We start from the raw sequence: 20,548 nt of genomic DNA, 5'->3' as shown, positions 1-20,548 counted from the left end.
GGATAGTTGGCGGAAAGTTTGGAAATTTGGTTTGGCAGCTGAAGAGTTGGAATTGTTGTTATAACCGCACCTACGGCTAGGGGACCACAAGTGTAGTCTCGTAGAAGCGAAAAGGGAGTTGCAGATGCGGCCGAGTAGAAGGTTAGCTGGAACCACAGAAGCGGACGAGGAGGCGCACCTGCGATGGTGCAGGTGCGATATATTAATTGCATATGCGAAAATTGGCCAAGTAAGTGGAAACTGTAGATGCGGCGCTTGGTACCGCAGAAGCGGTTGCGCAGGTGCGAGATCTGTACTACAGGTGCGAAAAGCCTGGGCCAGAAGGTATAAATTATTTTCTTCGCGATTTTTGAGCTATTCCACAATTTCTAAGTCGGTTTTGAGAGCTTTTTGGGCGATTTGAAGGAGGACTTCAAGGAGATTTCATTGAGGTAAGGATTTTGGACCTAAAACTCGTTTTTATGGTATTATTTCACGGACTAAAGCTATAATTAATGGAATTAAGGGCTAAAAATTGGGAATTAGGGCTGAGATTAAGAGACCTTAAAATGGGAATTTGAGGGGTCATTTGGACTCCAATTTCAGTGTTCTTGGTATGTATGAACTCGTGGGAGGATAAGAATTTCATTGATGTGACTTTTATCAAATTTTGAGATGTGGGCACAGGGGTCGGGTTTGGCTAATTTCGAGATATTTGATATAATTTGATTAATTTCGCATGGGTTTCATCCCTTTAGTATATTCTAATGTTATGATTCTGATTTTGGGTAGATTCGGCGCGCGTTGAGGCCGAGGCGAGAGGCAAGGGCGTCGCAGAGTAGAATTTTACCCAGTTTGAGGTAGTAACCATTGTAAATATAGAACTGAGGGTACAAAACCCCGATATTTCGAATTGTTTTGATAAATGCGGTGACACACATGCTAGGTGACGAGCAAGTGGGCGTGCACCGGTAGGGATTTTTACTGTTCTTCCTCACTCTATTTGTTTGAAAGCGTATCATCAGTCATGTTTTGCCCGTTTATTGTTTAAAAACTGGTTTCATCACTCTACTTCTTAAATGTGAGGATCGTTTGGACTGAGTTTCCCTGAATTCTTCTGTTATGCCCGAGTGGCCGTGAGGTTAATGACTGAGAGAGGTTGAGGTCTAAATGGTGAGGATTATAAACATTACGGATCGGGCTGCACGCCGCAACAATATATTATATGTATATATTATGGATCGGGCTGCACGCCGCATTGGTACTTATATGGATCGAGCTGCACGCCGCAGCAATATATATATATTGGTTCGGGCTACGTGTCGCAGAAATATGACGCTTGGGCTGTAGGAGCCCCTCCGGAGTCTATACACCCCCAGTGAGCGTAGTCGACTTTAAACTATGGATCGGGCTGCACGCCGCAACCGTTACTATGATTATTACTATTATGAGATATTATTGAGCCTGAGTGTCGAGAGCTCAGTCACGAGTGACTGAGAGGCTGCCCAAGAGGCCAAATTATGAGTGATACCTTGCCCGAGGGGCCCATTTATGATATTTTCACTGATTTCACTCTTCTTATAAAAATAAGCCTCTGTTGAAAATTGCTAAGTAAATGATTTCAAGTATTCCAATTGAAACTGAAGTTTTTATAACGAAGCTGGTTTTTAAACTGTGGATTTTGATCTGCTATTCTGTTGTTTATCCCTTTATATGATTTTAACTGCTCGTCACTGCTTTCAGACCTTATTTACTTTTGTTACTTACTGAGTTGGCGTATTCACGTTACTCCCTGCACCTTGTGTGCAAATCTAGGTGCCCGAGTGGCAGAGTGAGGGTCCTCAGCATTATTAGAGTTTGCTGGAGATTGCAAAGTAGCTGCACGACATCCGCATCCCTGCTTTCCTCCTTCCTATCTTTTTTATTTTCTGCATTTTAGACTTGTGATGTATTAGACAGTCAGTTTGTATATTTAGAGGCTTTAGACTCATGACACCAGATATTTGGGCTGTGTTGGTTTAAATGTTTTATTGATTTCCGCACATTTATAGCTATTTTATACATTTCTTATGAAAATTGAGATTTAAACCCGTGTTAGAAAATGGTTTTAATAAAGAAGTTTGCTGTGATTAATGGTTCGGGTTGGCTTGCCCAGTAATGTGATAGGCGCTATCACGAACGGATATTGGGGTCATGACAATGACCATGTCGGGTGGATTGTGATTGTGAGCCTGTAACTATGTCGGGTGGATTGTGATTATGAGCCTGTGACTATACTGGGTGGATTGTGATTGTGAGCCTGAGACTATGCCAGGCAGATTGTGATTTTGGCACGTGAGTTGTCCGTGCGGTTGTGATTCGAGATGTGGCCACGAGGTTCCATGAGTATATGATGGTAGATTGAAACTTGGGACTTGTGACTATGATATAAGGTATCACGGGGTGATTTCATTATGAAACTTGTGAAAACACAACTTGATTAGTTGGTTGTCCTTTGTGTTCATTATTTGGTTTGAACGATACTTTACGGTGTTCTTATTGCTTCACTATTTATATCACTTGTTGATTCTTGTTGCCATTTACTGATTTCTAATTTTCATTATTAGCTTTACACTTCTATACTACACATGTTATTTTGTCTAGTGAGTCTCTTGATTGTACCTTGTCACTACTCCATCGAGGTTAGTTTTGATACTTACTGGGTACCGATCGTGGTGTACTCATACTACACTTATGCACATTTTTATGCAGAGCTAAGTATTGAAGATTTCAGAACAGAGTTGGCTTGTTGATCGCGAGGATTCAAGGTAGAGCTGCTTGGTCATCGCAATTCCTTGAGGTCTCTTTCTTACATTGTACTGTCAGTTTGCCACTTGAACAGTATTGTATTTCAATCCTTGAGATCATTCCACGTAATCAACTAGAGTTCGTGACTCTATACTACCAGTCTCGGGAAGTTATTATGATTATTGCTGCGTAGGCTTATTCCGCTTTTGTCTTGGCACTTATATTAAACTATGTTTCAAGTGATCATTGTTAATAACTGGCTTAATTGTTGTTAGTAATCGACTTACCTAGTCATAGAGACTAGATGCTATCACGGTATCCTACAGAGAAAAATTGGGGTTGTGACATTAGGTCTTGTGCAAACTCATTAGAAACTTTATCCCATGATATAATTTCCAACTTGACTTAGCCTTAGGGCTCTTCTTAGATCATAAACCATTATTAGTATACCTCGTACATATAGTACAATGATCAATTGATATTCATCTTATCATTAGTCCTTGAATAGGTGCTTTGAGCTGAAATAGAGCATGATCTAGCTGTTACATACAAAAGGGCAATATATGGGTCTTTCACATGAGGATTCACAATAACACAATCTGAACTTCTTGGAGATTGGTGATACTTATATCACTAATAGAGTCACTCCAGACTATGTGAGGCTCATATTGTTATCGTTTTCTCTATTGGGCGAAGCAAAGAGGTGATTGAAGGCAGAACCAGCTAATTCTATTACATCATGGAATGATTTGGCTAGAAAATATTTGGTATATTTATTCCCTTCAAGCAAAATTGCAAAGATTAGAAGTGAGATAGTCTCCTTTAAACAAAAGTCGGGTGAGTCTTTATATTCAGTTTGGGAGATATTTAAGGGGCTACTCAGAGACTATCCCCATCACAACCAGATGAATGAAATGTTGGCTCATACCTTCATAGAAGGACTATATCCAGAGACAAAAATTATGGCAGATGCTGCAGCGAGAGGTCAAGTGTTGGAGAAAAGATTTGATGAGATTTGTGCATTATTGAATAAATTCTCCAAAAGTAATCCTGACTGGCAAAGAGAGATGGGCAAACATACAATTCAAAAATATGTCGGGGTCCTTAAGTTAGACGTTGTTTCTGCATTATCGGCACAGGTTTTCACATTGGTCAACCAAGTCAATAAGATGACCTTGGTTATTAATAAGCAACAAGCTTAGCCAGTTCATCATGTTCAGATATTCTATTAAGTATGTGGAGAGGGTCGCACGAGCAATTTATGCCCAACAAATTCAAAGTCTGTATGTTTTGTGGGTAATAAAAATAGGGACCAGACAAATTAGTATGGGAACACTTACAATCCTAACGGGAGGAACCACCCAAACATTTCATGGGATGGAAATCAAGGTGCTCGGAATCACTACAGGCCACAAACTCCTGAACATCAATATAGACCACCACAGGCTGAACAACCACAAACTCAACAAGTCATATTGAGGAGGTGATAAAGAAATTGACAGCTGACCAGCAGGCCCAAGCAGCAGCCTCTCAGCAGCTATTCGGAATTTGGAGCGACAAATGGGCAACTTTCTAGTTCCCAAAATACTCGACCAGCTGGGGCTCTTCCAAGCGACATATAGGCTAATCCTAATGCGTTTATTAATGTTGTGTTACTGATGAAGGGGAGGCATTTAGAAGAAGTCCAATCGAAAAAGAGAAAGCAAGTGACTTTTAGTGAAAATCAGACCGCCATAGGAGCGGAATCAGACAATGCAAAGGAGTCAAAGAAGTCAGTTGAAGAGGCGGTGGCAAAAAAATCACAACCAATAGTTGCAATCCATTCCTTCAAAGATTGCAGAGTGTGAAGGATAATGTTGATTATAAAAAGGTTCTTGATATTTTGAAGCAGATGCAAATTAATATTCCGCTGGTAGATATCTTGCAGAAAGTGCCCATATACGTAAAATATATCAAAGATATAGTGGCAAATAAGAGAAGGTTGACCGAGTTCGAGACCGTGGCACTCACTAGAGAATATAACTCAAAAATTCAAGGCAAGCTACCTTAGAAATTGAAGGATCCAGGTAGTTTCACTATCCAGATCTCGATTGATAAGCATGCTTTTGTATGATCTTGGATAGAGCATCAATTTGATGTCACTATCGTTTTTAGTTATTCGGGTTTGGGTGAGTCGCGCCCAACTATGGTGATTTTACAGTTGGCTCGCTCTCTTACTAATCTAGAAGGGGTGATTGAAGATATGTTAGTCCAAGTGGGTTCTTTCATATTCCATGTCGATTTTATTATCTAGGACTATGAGCCAGATCAGGAAGTCCCATTTATTTTGGGGCATCCATTCTTAGCCACGGGCCGAGCTATTATTGATGTGTGTGAAGACAAGATGACAATGAGAGCGGGTGATCGAGTGGAGGTATTCAACATTTGTAAAGCATTTAAATTGTCAGCCCACTATAAAGAGTTATCCACGATTTCTGTGGTGAAAAGTGATGTGACTCCATTGGTGACTTATATGAGCCCCACAAACCCCCTTGAACGAGTTTTGTTGGGGGATGAAGAAGAAAGCGAAGATGAGTTGGTGGAAAAAATTGAGCAAGTACTTAACATTTCTTGCAAGTATATCCATGGGCTTGGAGATTTGAGGAGTTGGAGAGACTAGTTACTCTGATCCCGCCTAAACCATCTGTTAAAGAATCTCCAAAGCTAGAGCTCATGCCTCTTCTAGCTTAACCAATTTGCAAGAAAAAAAGCTGCTAAGAGTGCTTCGTGAGTACAAATGAGCTATTGGGTGGACAATTGCTAATATTAAGGGAATTAGTCCATCATTCTGTATGCACGAAATTATTTTGGAAGATGGACACGGTCCCGGAGTTAAGCAACAAAGGAGGTTAAATCCTATCATAATTTTGGAATCCAATGAAGTAAATGCGTTCTATGAAAATTACATCCGAATTCGAACTCATATTGTTCAAATTCTAAATCCGCCTAATGTTCAAGAGCTTGTTAATTAGCAAAAGTAGTAGAACATCTTACATACGTGGTATTTCTTTTCGAAAGTACAAGGATTAATCTATAAGTTTTTTACCCTTTTTTTGGTTTTTGGATGAATAAGTGATTTACTTTATTTTTCTTATGTATTCCCATCTAATGGCAATGGATATCTGTTATGCGACAATAATCTTAATAGTAAGAATATAAAATTTAATAAAATGCCAATTTAGATGATCTGTAAGGATACATGAGATTGATTGGTTAGTCAAAAATAGGAATAAACAACAAAAATGAAGTATAGGATCTTGGCACGTAATCTGCATATATACTCCATATGTTTTCTCCCAATTACTAATTGAAGACTAAAAAATAATATTCTGGCGACAATAACCATTTAAAGACAAAATAGTTTTTCTATATCAGATATGATAAAGGAATGGAAGACCACGTGCCATCTTCTTATAACTAGAAGTCCTAAACAAATTCAAAAATCTTTTCTCTAGTTGATCAATGCTTTCATACTCATATCAAAATAATCACTGAAAAAAAAAACAATCTCGTGCACTAAGCTTCCGCTAAGTACGAGATTGGGGAAGGACTAGACCACAAGGGTCTATCGTATACCGTTTTACCCTGTATTTCTGCAAAAGACTACTTTCATGACTTGAACGTGTGACTTCTTGATTACAGAGCAGCAATTTTACAAGTTACGTCAAGGCTCCCCTTCCGATCACTTGAGAAAAAGAAAGAGTATAATAAGTTCCAAGCAAGCTAATTATACGTACAATTTCCTCAACATGAGCATCACACTAGTCACCATTACTGAGCTTCTTTTTTTTTGCAGCTCAGATAGCACAAAGTACATAACGTACGTTAAACTAAAGTCTAAAGTCCTAACATGACGACCTTATAGAGACTTACAAAATTATTTGACCCGAAATAATTTTTTTAGGGCAGCACAGTGCATAAAGCATCTCACGTTCAAGCAGGGTTCAGAAGGCCGCATCTCAAGGATGTAATGTAGACAGTCTACCTTAATGCAAGCATTAGTGGCTGCTTTCACGACACAAACCTGTGACCGTCACACTAAGACAACTTTACCATTGCTCCGATGTCTGGATATTATGGTCGGATAAACCTTCTTTGGTTCCCAACCAGCAACAAGGTGTAAAGAAGCACTGAGAAAAAGGAGTGAAAATAGTACTTAAACTTGTAGAAATTTTCTTGATGAGGATTTAATAAAAAGCTGGAGTAGTGGCCATAGTTTGCAGGCAATTAGGAGTAGTAATGGTTTTGTTGTAAGTTGTAGTATTGATGAACTGGCCATAAAAATCATCCAAATTCCATAATCCATCCCACATAATATCTTCATCAGAGGAAGGCTCAGGCACTGATACAGAAGAACAACCATTGAGCATAGAGTAGAAGAAGCCAACTTGATTTTGTTGATCAACTGTGTTTGGGTACAAAATTGTCATTTCTTGTTTTGCTTGAGGCATAGTTGGTACTTTATTCTCATTCGAATCGAATAATGAGATCACTCTTTTGATGTCGATTTGATTGTTGATTTGTTGTTGTTGTTGTTGTTGCTGCAGTTGATGTTGCTGTTGTTGGAATTGTTGTCTTTTCCAAAGACGAGCTCTTGATTTATCAGAGTTGGCGCACAAAGTCTTAGTCTTTTTTTTAAAATGTGTCCTCCAATAGTTCTTGATCTCGTTATCAGTTCTCCCTGGCAAGCTTCGAGCAATAGTTGACCATCTGTTTTAATTTTAATGAAGATTATTTTGTCAAATATTAAGCTTAATTAAGAAGATAAACAGAATTTTCAGGATTAATTAAGCAATTAATTAATCACCTATTGCCCCATCTAGCATGAAGCTCAAGAATGATCCTCTCTTCATGTGGTGTTATTTGCCCCCTCTTTAGGTCTGGCCTCAAGTAATTTACCCATCTCAACCTACAACTTTTTCCATTTCTTTTCAACCCTACAAAAACCAAATAACCAAAAATAAGAAAACCACTTAATCAAAAGAAATAACATTGTCATAGCATCGATTCTCCAAAAATATTTCTTTGTCTACACCGGATCCTCGAAAAATGCATATTTCCTAGTAGTTAAACTTTTTTGTTTGGTTTAACCATTCGATGTCTGGAACTCACCAAGCCGACTAATTCAGATTCGTGTAGTAGAAGAGTTGAAAAAAGAGTTACCTGTAAGCCTAGCAACAGAATTCCACCTGCCTTCACCATGCAACTTGACATATTCAATGAGCAATCTGTCCTCTTCAGCAGTCCAAGGGCCCTTTCTCCAACCTTCATCTATTATTCCCCAGTTTCCCATTTGCTCACTACTCATTATTTCACTAAGCATTTATATATAAAGTTAAGAGTAGTATTTTAGATAAGCTGTTGCTTTGTACTGAAAATATTATGTGACATAATCTGCAAGTGTTTGTTGGGTATTTATATTTGTAGCCAAAGTTAAGGACCCCAATATTCTCACTTCTTTCCATCAGTCAATTCTTGTGTCCTTTTCAAGTCATAACTATCCTTTCTTCTTACAAGCAAGATATGATCTGTATCATACAACTTAAATCGTTAAATTACCAAACTGTCCTCATCTATCTTTTTTTTAAAAAAAAAAATTATATATATTTCTTGAAGAATATAGGGGAAAGGATGATATATCTAGTAAGAAATGAGAATCAGACCTTACAAATTTAGCATAAAAATTAGTTAACAACTAATATATCTCGTATTTAGTGAATTTTTTAAGCATATTGTATTGGTAAAATTCTCGATTTGCTCGAGAAAACAATAGCTAGATGTTTAGTCTTTACAACGAGTTAATTAACGATGGTATTCATGTTCTTATAAAAAAAACACATAACTTTTAGTGTTGCGTTAGAACATCGGTCTAAATAGGTATAGGAATATGATGTTTTCACGTTATATTCTAATGTTTGATTTGTTTTAATCTTTGATTAATACACAATAAGAAGGAAAATAGAAAAATTTAATTTTAGACTTGTCAAAAGAGTTTTCATTCCTTTATAATTATAAAGATGAGAAGAATTTGAAAATCGAATGCAAGGGGAAAAAATAAAAAATAAAAAGAAAGAACAAAAAGTTAATGGTAAAGCCAATTCCCAAAAGACAATATCCAAAAGGGTACTTGAAAGTAAAAAAGAAGATTGCCAAGGGATTGGGTGACATGTTCGCATCTTAATCAAATCACATAAGCATATTTAGTTAATGTTAAATCACAAAAAAGTGAGCCCACACACACAAAAAATTAAAAAGGAACAGTAAGTTTCATAAACAAAGGACACGTATAACATAGGTTAATGCATTTGGACAATTAGACACTCAAAAAGACTTAAAGAATAATTTTTCTTGTTATTTCTTTATTTAATTAGTCGTTAATCAGTAAATTAATTAGGTGGATAATTGTTTAATCTTGAAAGCCACAGGCAAACCTATAAGAAGGAAACAGGTGTTGGATTTGTTTACTTCTTAAGGAGATGGATTCACGGTAATAACCATCTCTATGTTTAATTATAGTTTGTTGAAATGCCATTTTGGGAATTTGGGGTCCATTAAAATAATATTAATTTTGTAAAAATATCAGGCTAAGATGTCCTTAACACGTCATTAGGGAACAGGTGGTGGTGTTAGTGATAATTTTGCCAGTCCATATTATAAGGTGTTTCTTGATTTGCACACTTACATTTTCAGATTTTATTTTTATTATATTACTAAGTAGTACGGAGTAATAATTTTGTGGATCAATTATAGCTAATAGCATGAAATAAAAAATATATCTGCAGGACCAGAGTAATAGGCGCTTTTTCTTTTGTCGTCCTCATTGTCAACAATAATAGCAAATTCAGCGGAGTCTCACAAATAGCAGGTCTGACAAGAATAGTACATACGCAAATCTTATCCCTACTCTTAGAGGATAGATCTTATCCCTACTCTTAGAAGATAGAGAGATTGTTTCCGATAAACAGAAAAATGCCAAGAAAATTTTAAAAAATAAAAACAAAAGAAGGTGAAGGACAAAAATCAAGGATTAAAAAAAAGGAAAAAATGTATGGCATTAAAAAATAATTGGCAAATTCTGCAGTTTACATTAATCCTCAGAGTATGAAAGATTTTGTAGTAAATCTATATTATATTAAAAGGAGAGTAGTGAAGCATGAGGTTAAGCCAAGTGGCATATTGAAAAAAAGTCACTTGGCACTTTTAAAATAAAATTTAAATAGATTTTATGACAAAATCTAATATAGATTAATAAGATTATGACAAAATCAAAATTAAATTGTTCAAGAAATGTTTCTATAGTAAAATTTCTATTTAAGGAATATTCTCCCTTCAATTTTGGTCCAAGTGATAAATGAATAGCAGTGAATTTGGACTGATTTTCGTTCATGATACATTTCCCAACTCAAGGTTTAGTCTATGTGGTGCTATCCCTTTAATTTAGGTGCCTATTATAATAATAATAATAATAATTATTATTATTATTATTATTATTATTATTATTATTATTATTATTATTATTATTATTATTATTATTATTATTATTTACTGATCTATATTTATATTGTAAAATTTTATTTTTAATAAGATAATGGTAATTTACAATGTGGTTAAGCCGAGTTAAGACACATAACAAAATTAGGAATAAGCTAATAAAAATTGCAATAAAATTTTTTGAATTAATAAATTATATTTATATATCTATATCCATAGCCATATTCATATCTATATCAATATTTTTTATATACATAAAATAAGAGGATAGTTTATAATGTGGTTAAATCAAGTGGAAAAATAATAAGAAGTCATTTGGCTTTTAGGATAAAATTAACAATTAATACTTAGGAAAAAACATTATTAATGGAAGTAATTAGTTCAACTCTATCCTAAATTTAACGTAAATCTTCTATCTCCCTCTTCTTCTTCTTCTTCCTTTTTTTTGGTTTGTTTTGTTTTTCATTTTCAGCTTTCATGTTTTATAATAGGCTATTATATATTAGACTGACGAAAGTTATAATAAATAATCATAATACCGAACTTTACATTGGTAGATTACTAAGAAATATCATATTGTGGATAAAGCCACGTAAGTGAAGTCTAATAGATAAAACAAACAAAAAATTGAAGATAAAAATAAATTAAAGGTAAATAAAATAAATATGTAATACTTAAAAAAATTATTGACTAATTGAAATAATTTAAGTAAAGAATTTACGTAAAGAAATAAAATGACAGTGAAAATATTACTACAATAATTAGATATAGTGTGTTCAAACAATTAAGAAAATATTTTTCTATAATTAATATTTGAATTGAGTGCAGTTAGTTTAAGTTTGAAAGTATAGCATAATATTTTAAAATTGCGGTCCAATTTACAACATAGAATGATAAGAATTATATGAATTTGAAATGAAATTTTTTTTATTTCATAATTTCTTTTATTTTTGAAAATATCATGCAAAGAAATAAAATAGCAAAAATATTACTACAATATTTAGATATAATGTGTTCAAATAACTAAAAAACAATTATGATTAAAATAAAAATTTAAAAATATAAAATTAATTTCTAATATAGGTAATTTTATTAATGATAATTAAAATTTAAATTTGTTTCTTAAAGCTAAAAAAGAAAGAAAATTTAACTGCATTTAATACAAAAATAATTATAAGAGAACTCAATATATTTGGAACGTAATAATCAAAAAACTTATGTATTAATATTTTAGACTAATTCAAAGTTAATTTTTTTTTAAAATAAAATATGATATTATTTTGGTTATAGGTAAAATATTAATATAAAAACTATTTAAAATATAGTAGGGAAGAGATGTATAAAAAAATAAAGGTAGTGTGATTTATACTTTAAATTAATTGAAAAATAAATAAATTAAATAATTAAATTATATTTAAAAATATTACTGATAAATTTAAATGATTAAAAAATTCTGAATAAGAGGATACAAGCATAAAAATATACCAATTTTCAAGAATAAAATATTTATATTTATTAAAAACTATTAAAAAGATAATAAGCAAGATATTAATTTAATTATTAAGCTAATAAAAAATTATATGACAGTATAATAATATTAAATAATAAATAATACAATAATTACAAGAAAAGAACAAAAATAAAAAAGAATTTATGTAAAAATGATGTGATGAATAAGACATATTTGACTTTCAGTCAAAAACAAAGTGATAGTAAGAATTTTGTTAAAATAATATGATATAATATGCTCAAACAAGACAGATCACAACATGACGTATTTAGTATTTTTTAATATTGACACCGAAACGAAATGCAAGTACTAAAATCAAGGGGTTAGCTTGCTACAAATAAAATAAAAAAGTTGTCTACTACGAGATTTGAATAACAATTTTATATCTTGCTATATAATTAATATCTAATGTTATATAATTTTTATCTAAAAGATTTATATTTTAAGGTTATTTACACATGATTCAAATAACCTACATCACAATTTGACATGATTTGTGTCTACGCATCACGCGGGTACTACTACAAATTTTACGTTAAAGGCAAGTCCAAATCAGTACTCTTTTAAGGTGACGAGCAAGAATGTTTTCCAATTTTAACGTAATTATACGAACTAATATTGACGGATTATTGTTATTCTATTTCCACTCTGTTACGAATAGAATTCTATTGATGGTGAAAATCCATATTTAGAGAGATTCTAGGGTTTATTACTTGATGGCTAACTCACCCTCTCCCTATAAATAGAGGGTTCTATTCCATTGTAATTCATTCCAAAATTTAATAAGAATTTCCTCTCTCTATTTCTCTGCAATATTCTTCTTCTTCTTTTATTGTTTCATAACACGTTATCAGTACGAGACTCTAATCAATTGAGTAGAAGCTTTGGGATTGAGCATAATGATTGTCAATTGTTCCATGAACTTCCTTCATGATTAAATTCTGGATTTAAGGTAAGTATTTTACTTTTCTTTTTGAAATTCTTGACATTCTATAATTTGATTTAAATACAAGCAAAGATGATAAATTGTGATTGTAACTCTAATGGAGTTTGAAAGAAATTATAATCACCCAAAGTGGTAAAATTTATTGAGTAAAATTTATTGCCTTGCCATGATCAAATTCATGTATGATTGTAGGCAAAGAATTAAAAACACGTCCCATTGAATTTGCTCCATTCTCATTCCCTTAAGAGAATGTGATAGCAGTATGTAATAAGTTTGAAAGAAGACAAAATTATTACTATGAATGTATCAATGAATGTGGACGTGGCAATAGACGAAATTATAATCGTCATTATTGTGGTAATGAGAACAATAAGTATTCTCAAAATAATCCTTCACTATGTGAAAGTAATATTTGTCATCGATTTGACATGAGATTTTGTAAAGCACATATAGATGATTATGGTTCATTCATGATGTGAATGTGACAACATGTGATTTATGAATACATATTCATTCTTGGAAGAATATGAGTGTGCTAGTGGTATATACCACACTCACCTCTAGAAGGAGGTTTGAGAGGAAATAAGAAAATAATGTCATTATTATGGCATAAATTGTCATTGGTCACGTACTTATTGTACGTCAAAATATTTTGGCAATGTGATTATTTAAAGACAACGGTAATGCAAGAAACATATCTTGAATATAATTTTGACCATAACCATAATGGTATAACTTCCTTCTTAAAAGAGATATTCACCATATGGATGTTGATAAATATGTGATACTACATAATTAATTGGGAACTCTGCAAGAGCCAATTATACTATTTTGGAGAAACACAATTGAATACCAATGAGGTGTTAAGTTGTAGTAAGTCTCAAAGAAGCTTATTCAGTTTTCAAATTATACGCGAAAGTGGTTGGTTATATTGAGACTATAAATAAAGGAAAGATTTGATATCTTCTATTACTACAACTTGTAGCGGGGTAATATGTATGTGAAAAATTACCTGCTTTATTCTCCAGTTTGTACTACACAAATAAAAGAATACCACACTAAAGTGGATGTTTATTGATATGAAAACTCATATCATAATTAACTTAGAGTTTATTGATAATTGTACATGTCATGGTGTAAACTTGAAGTTTATCAATATTGATAATTTATTCAGTTGGCATAATTGGTTTAACCATATCAATTTAAGTATGATGTGCAAAAATAATAGAGAATTCACATGGGTAAACATTAAAGAACTAGAAAGTTCTTTATGAATTCTCTTATGTTGACTGTTCTCATTAATTAATATACCAACTAAAATTGGGATTGAATATCATGAATGCTGGAAATAATAAAGGTGAATATGGGCTCATTCACCTGCCATGTATACCACGCAAGATGCATCTATGAGATGGTTACATGTGCGATTATTATTAACCTGCAACCTGATGTTTGCGAGGTAATTGCTCAATAATTTAATTTAGAACATATTCCAGATTTTTTTTATTCAAGATAGTTCATCTTGATAAGTTGGTTTACATCACAGTTGGTTTAGCAAATTGATTTATTGAGTGCCTCCACTTAATAGCTAAACAATTTCTTATGAGAACAAAGTTATCTATATCAGTTTGATATAGGTTATATACGAAAGTATATTACATTCTCCCCTCACAAGTGGTTCAGGGTCAGGAACCAAATAATTCCATCTTATTATTATTGATGTGCGGTGTATATTTTGATTAACACCATGACAAACAAAGATGTGCTTTCAAAGTTGAGGAAGCAAGTTAGTTTTTCTAACATGAGGGGGAGACATGATAAACAGTTGAGAAAAGGTTACGTGGAATGAATTATCATTTGTACATTTAGATCCTCGAATAAGATAATATGAACTTGAAGTTCATAAAAGGATAATTCATTTGAAATATATTGCAAAGCATGCCAGACGCATTTGCTTACCCAAAGAAAGTAACTATATTCTCATTGGAATTGCTTACCCAAAGAAGGACAAAGTCTATGGTACGCTTAAACCATATAAACAAATCGGTTTCAAATAAAACTTCTTGATAAAGAAGATGAGAAAATGATCAAACTGATCATAACAAGGAGGCAAGTGATCTAGAAGATCACACATAACACTTCATAAAATCTCATGAGAGATTCTGGTACCTGAAAATATGAATGAAGAGATCTCTATGTTATGTCTTTATGAAAAAATATTTGTCAATGACATCTATCATAGCGCTAAGTATAGATGAGGATCTTAAGTTTGTCGAATACAGACACAAAAATATTGGCCAAATAGAAGAGACGCAATTCAAGTAGAATTGGTTTCATATGAAAGAAATGTTGTTTTGGACCTGCAATTCAAATACTTGAAAGTATAAAGCCAATGATATGTGCAGTCAGTTTTCGATATCTTATATGTCCAGTATGACATGAAAACTTGATATGCATCTAAAGTCTATTTATTTGGCTTATATGACTTAACAGTCCCTCAAGGATTTAAATTGCTTAAAGCATATAGAATTCATGGTCATGAAGTACTACATCCTAAGTGCAATTTGTGCACAAGGGTATCTTGCTATAACTATAAGCATGATAATGTGATAACGAGGATTTTCAAGATGCAACATATTCATTGGAGTTAATATGGCGGATTTATTCACCAAATCTTTGCCGACGCCAACCTTCAAGAAGCTAGTGCACAAGATTGGGATGCGAAGGCTCAAGGATGTGAATTGATGCTCTCATCAGGGGGAGTTAATACGCGTTGTACTTTTTTTCCTTACAAAGTTTTGTCCCACTAGGTTTTCCATGCAAGGTTTTGAACGAGGCAACCAAAAGGCATATTGTTAGATATGTGTACTCTTTTTCCTTCTCTAGAATGTTTTTCCACTGGGTTTTATTTTAGTTAAGATTTTAACGAGGCACATTATCTGTTGAGTAGACATTCAAGGGGGAGTGTTATAAATAGAATTCTATTTATGGCGAATGTCTATATTTAGAGAGATTCTAAGGTTTATTACTTGGTGGCTAAGTCACTCTCTCCCTATAAATAGAGGGTTCTATTCCATTGTAATTCATCCCAAAATTTAATAAGAATTTTCTCTCTCTTTCTCTACAATATTCTTCTTCTTCTTCTTTTATTGTTTCATAACACACTCCAAAATATTCTTAACTTTTCCACATAAAATTGTCCTTGTTATTGGAATCCAATTTAGTTAGTGGGCATCCTTAAAATAATTAAATACGAAGCAAGGAAATAATGCTTTAAATTGGAAACTATCTTAAATTCCTAGCATGAATTCATGATTAGTTTCCCAATTGAAGTTTATAAAAATCTTTGTTTTTCTTCTTTTTTTTCACTTAAGGACGTGTGAAAAACGTCTCTGGTTCGAATACCTAAAATAAAAAAAAATAAGAAAATCCTAGTAATATCTTCTTTAAATTGCTCCAAATTTGCACAATTATCTTTTTTACTTTCTATATTTGGCTGAAAAGTTGCTCCAAACCCCTCATTCTAACAGTCACATTGAGAGCACTTTTAAGGCTCCATTATTTAGGAGGTAAACGTCGAACGAACCCTAAATTTTGAAGTTAGTTGGTATTAAAAAAAAATATTTGTAATATTCTTCATACACGTGCTACGCATCTATTCATCGTTTAGATTTCGTATTCATTTAGGTTTGGGAAACTAGTTTTGAATAATAAAAAAAATTCAGATCTCTTGTTTTTTTGCAACAAATTTGATTTTCTCAAAATCCAACATAAATGTATTAACAAAGCAGAGGTGGATGCATGATTTCTAGTACATGAGTGCACCACTAAAAAAAGGATAAACAAAATGTATTAAGTGAGAATTGATCCCTACTCTTCTCAATAATTAACTCAAACTTCAACCAAGTGCATCACTTACCCTAGTTAGAGCGAATGTGCCAACAATTAATATTATACCAATTGTAGAAAATAAGTACATAAAATATCAAATTTTGTGGAGAGACCATAAGTTTACGTATCCCATATTTTTGCCTATAAATCCGCCCTTGTAACAAAGATTTCCAACGGTAGGTTTTCACGCTATATATATGTGTGTGTGTGTGTGTGTGTGTCACGACCCGGATTTCTCACCCTCGGGAGTCGTGACAAGTTGGTATCAGAGCTCTAGGTTGCTTACGTCTCACAATTTACGGACAATCTTGGTAGAGTCTTGAGGGATCGGTACGGAAACGTCTGTGCTTATCCCCCAGAGGCTACAAAGTTAGGAACAATTTCACTTCTATTCATCTCTGTCATGCGGTTTGGTTTCTCAATGCTAATTGAACTTTTACTCTATTCTTTCGCAGATGACGATAACACGTGCTTCTTCATCCGATGATCAGCAGTCCGAGCCCCTAGCGGCAGCTCCCACGAGGGGCAGAGGATGAGGCCGAGGTCGTGCTAGGAGCCGAGGCAGGGGCAAAGCTCAGCCCAGAGTAGCAGCACCAGCGGCAGAGCCTCAGGTAGAGTTTGATGATGAGGTTCCGACCCAGACAGTTCCGGTGGGCCCAGCTCAGGTCCCAGAAGGGTTCATTGCTACCCCAGTACTTCAGGATACTCTGGTCCGTCTAGTGGGCCTTATGGAGAGTATCACTCAGGCAGGCTTACTTCCTGTAGCACCAGCTGTCTCTCAGGCTAGGGGAGGAGCACAGACTCCTCTACCTGCACTCCGGAGCAGATGGCTCCCCAATTTCAGACTCCAGCAGCTCAGCCTGTTGGAGTAGTTCAGCCGGGTGAAGTAGCTCAGACCGGTGATGGAGCAGCTATGTTTGCCGATGCATTATGGAGGTTGGACAGGTTCACCAAGTTGTTCACTACTACTTATGGTGGTACATCTTTTGGGGATCCCCAGGATTATTTAGATAAATGTCATGAGGTTCTTCGGAACATGGGGATAGTGGATACCAATAGGGTCGACTTTGCTGCTTTCCGTCTGTCAGTTTCCGTCAAGAAATGGTGGAGAGATTATTGTTTGGCCAGACCAGCTAGATCACTAGCTCTCACTTGGGACCAGTTCTCGCCGCTATTTCTCGAGAAGTTTCTTCCCGTCACTCAGAAAGAGGAGTACCGCAAGCGGTTCGAGCGCCTCCAGTAGGGTTCTATGACTGTCACCCAGTATGAGACGAGGTTTATTGATTTGGCTCGTTATGCTCTTCTGATACTCCCCACCAAGAGAGAGAGAGTAATGAGTTTTGTTGAGGGACTAGCTCAGCCTATTAGACTTCAGATGGCTAAGGAGACAGGGAGCGATATTTCTTTCCAAGATGCGACCAATGTGGCTAGGCGGGTTGACATGATTTTAGCTCAGGGGAGTGGTCAGGGGTCTGATAAGAGGCCTCGTCATTCTGGCAGATTCAGTAGTGCCTTGTCTGGAGGCAGGGATTCTTTTGGCAGAGGCCATCCTCCTAGGCCCTTTCAGTCAGTACTTCAGGCTTCTCACGGTGCTCCAGGTGGTCGTGATTCTCATATGCAGTATTCTAATCGGTTTCCCTACAGTGCACCGCTAGCTCCTATCAGTACACCTCCGCTCCAGAGTTTTCAGGGTGGTTATTCAGGTCGTCAAGGTTAGTTTTAGGGTCAGCAGTCTCAGCACTCGAAGTCTTGCTATACTTGCGGCGATACGAGGCATATTGCTAGGTTTTGCCCTCGAGCCTCGAGCAGTTCTCAGCACCAGGGCTCTCGTGCTATGGTTCCAGCATCGGGTGTTCCACCGGCTGCTCAGCCAGCTAGAGGTATGGGTAGAGGTGTTAGAGGTGGAGGTCAGGCCGCTAGAGATGGAGGCCAGGCAGCTAGAGGTGGAGGCCAGCCAGCAAGAGGCCGTCCTAGGGATGCAGTTCAAAGTGGAGGTGCCCAGCCTCGATGTTATGCTATACCAGGTAGACCTGAGGCTGAGGCCTCCAATACAGTTATCACAGGTACAATTTCAGTGTGCAGTAGAGATGCCTCAGTTCTATTTGATCCAGGGTCCACATATTCTTATGTATCATCTTATTTTGCCCCTTATCTAGTTGTGCCTCATGATTCTTTGAGTGCTCATGTATATGTGTCTATACCGGTGGGTGATTCTATTGTGGTAGATCACGTTTATCGTGCTTGTGTGGTCGTTACTGGGGGTTTTGAGACCCATGTAGATCTCTTACTTGTCGATATGGTGGATTTGATGTCATTCTAGGGATGTATTGGTTATCCCCTTATCAAGCTATATTGGATTGTCATGCCAAGACCGTGACCTTAGCACTACCGGCTTGGCTTGTTTGGAGTGGAGAAGGACTCCTGGTCATTCTACCAGTAGGGTTATCTCATATATGAAGGCTCGGTGCATGGTTGATAAGGGATGTTTGGCCTATTTTGTATGTTCGTGATTCTAGTGTCGAGGTTCCTTCTATGGATTATGTGCCTGTTGTTCATGAGTTTCTAGAGGTATTTCCTTCGGACCTGTCGGGGATGCCACCCGACAGGGACATTGACTTTTGCATTGATCTGGCTCCGGGCTCTCAGCCCATTTCCATTCTGCCATATCGTATGGCCCCGCTAGAGTTGAAAAAATTAAAAGAACAGTTGCAAGACTTGCTAGATAAAGGCTTTATTATACCGAGTGTCTCGCCTTAGGGTGCACCGGTGTTATTTGTTAAGAAGAAGGATGGATCGATGAGGATGTGCATAGATTATCGACAGTTGAACAAAGTCACCATCAAGAATAAGTATCCATTGCCGAGAATTGATGATTTGTTTGATCAGCTTCAGGATGCCAAGGTATTTTCGAAGATTGATTTGAGATCTGCCTACCATCAGTTGAGGATTAGGGAATCTGATGTCCCTAAGACAGCTTTTCGCACTCGGTACAGGCATTATGAGTTCTTAGTGATGTCATTTGGGTTGAAAAATGCTCCAGCAGCTTTCATAGATTTGATAAACCGAGTGTTCAAGCCTTATTTGGATTCCTTCGTGATTGTCTTCATTGATGATATTTTGATTTATTCCCGCAGCCAGGAGAAGCACGAGCAGGATCTTCGAGTCGTTCATCAGATTCTGAGGGATACTCAGTTGTATGCTAAATTTTCAAAGTGTGAGTTTTGGTTGAGTTCGGTTGCATTCTTGGGTCATGTTGTATCAACAGAGGGTATTCATGTGGATCCTAAGAAGATTGCAGCAGTTAAGGACTGACCTAGACCCATATCAGCTACAGAGATAGGAGTTTCTTAGGTTTTGCGGGCTATTACCGTCGGTTTGTGGAGGGATTTTCATCTATCTCAGCCCCGATGACCAGGTTGATCCAGAAGAGTGCCCAGTTCAGGTGGTCGGACGAGTGTGAGGCGAGCTTTCAGAAGCTCAAGACAGCTTTGACTACGACGTCGGTGTTGGTTTTGCCCACAGGTTCAGGGCCATATATAGTGTATTGTGATGCATCGCGTATTGGACTTGGTGCAGTCTTGATGCATAATGGCAAGGTTATTGCATATGCTTCACGGCAGTTGAAGATCCACGAGAAGAATTATCCAGTTCATGATTTGGAGTTAGCAGTCATTGCTCACGTGCTGAAGATTTGGAGGCATTATTTATATGCTGTGCACATTTTCATTACTTGATTGCATTGGTGAGGATTGAGAGATAAATCGCGCGCGAAGGGTGATGATGTGCACATTTCTAATATTTACATGGTGAGGAAGAGAGATAAAGCATGAAGGGTGATGTCGTACACATTTTCATTACTTGATTGCATTGGTGAGGATTGAGAGTAAAAATACGAAGGGTGATGT

General features: G+C 35.7%; 1 protein-coding gene across 1 annotated transcript; it reads right to left on the bottom strand.

Annotated features, from left to right (window-relative positions):
• Positions 1–6,481: 6,481 nt before the first annotated feature.
• On the bottom strand, positions 6,482–8,180 carry LOC107812775 (uncharacterized). The gene is made up of 3 exons (XM_016637977.2): positions 7,969–8,180; positions 7,613–7,742; positions 6,482–7,515 (listed from the first exon to the last, which is right to left on the bottom strand). The coding sequence occupies exons 1-3, from the start codon at positions 8,126–8,128 to the stop codon at positions 6,993–6,995; spliced, it is 813 nt and encodes a 270-aa protein (XP_016493463.1). The 5' UTR covers positions 8,129–8,180; the 3' UTR covers positions 6,482–6,992.
• Between the last annotated feature and the right edge of the window lie 12,368 nt (positions 8,181–20,548).

This window comes from Nicotiana tabacum, chromosome 7, assembly GCF_000715075.1.
Source record: "Nicotiana tabacum cultivar K326 chromosome 7, ASM71507v2, whole genome shotgun sequence".
Taxonomy (NCBI): domain Eukaryota; kingdom Viridiplantae; phylum Streptophyta; class Magnoliopsida; order Solanales; family Solanaceae; genus Nicotiana; species Nicotiana tabacum.
The sequence above is the reverse complement of the archived record's forward strand: the minus strand, read 5'-3'. Positions and strand labels throughout refer to the sequence as shown.

Coding starts and splice junctions, on each gene's coding strand:
- LOC107812775 (XM_016637977.2), bottom strand. CDS start 8,128: ATGCTTAGTGAAATAATGAGTAGTGAGCAAATGGGAAACTGGGGAATA. Junction 7,743..7,968: donor TTCTGTTGCTAGGCTTACAG/GTAACTCTTTTT, acceptor TGGTTTTTGTAG/GGTTGAAAAGAAATGGAAAA. Junction 7,516..7,612: donor CATGCTAGATGGGGCAATAG/GTGATTAATTAA, acceptor AAATTAAAACAG/ATGGTCAACTATTGCTCGAA.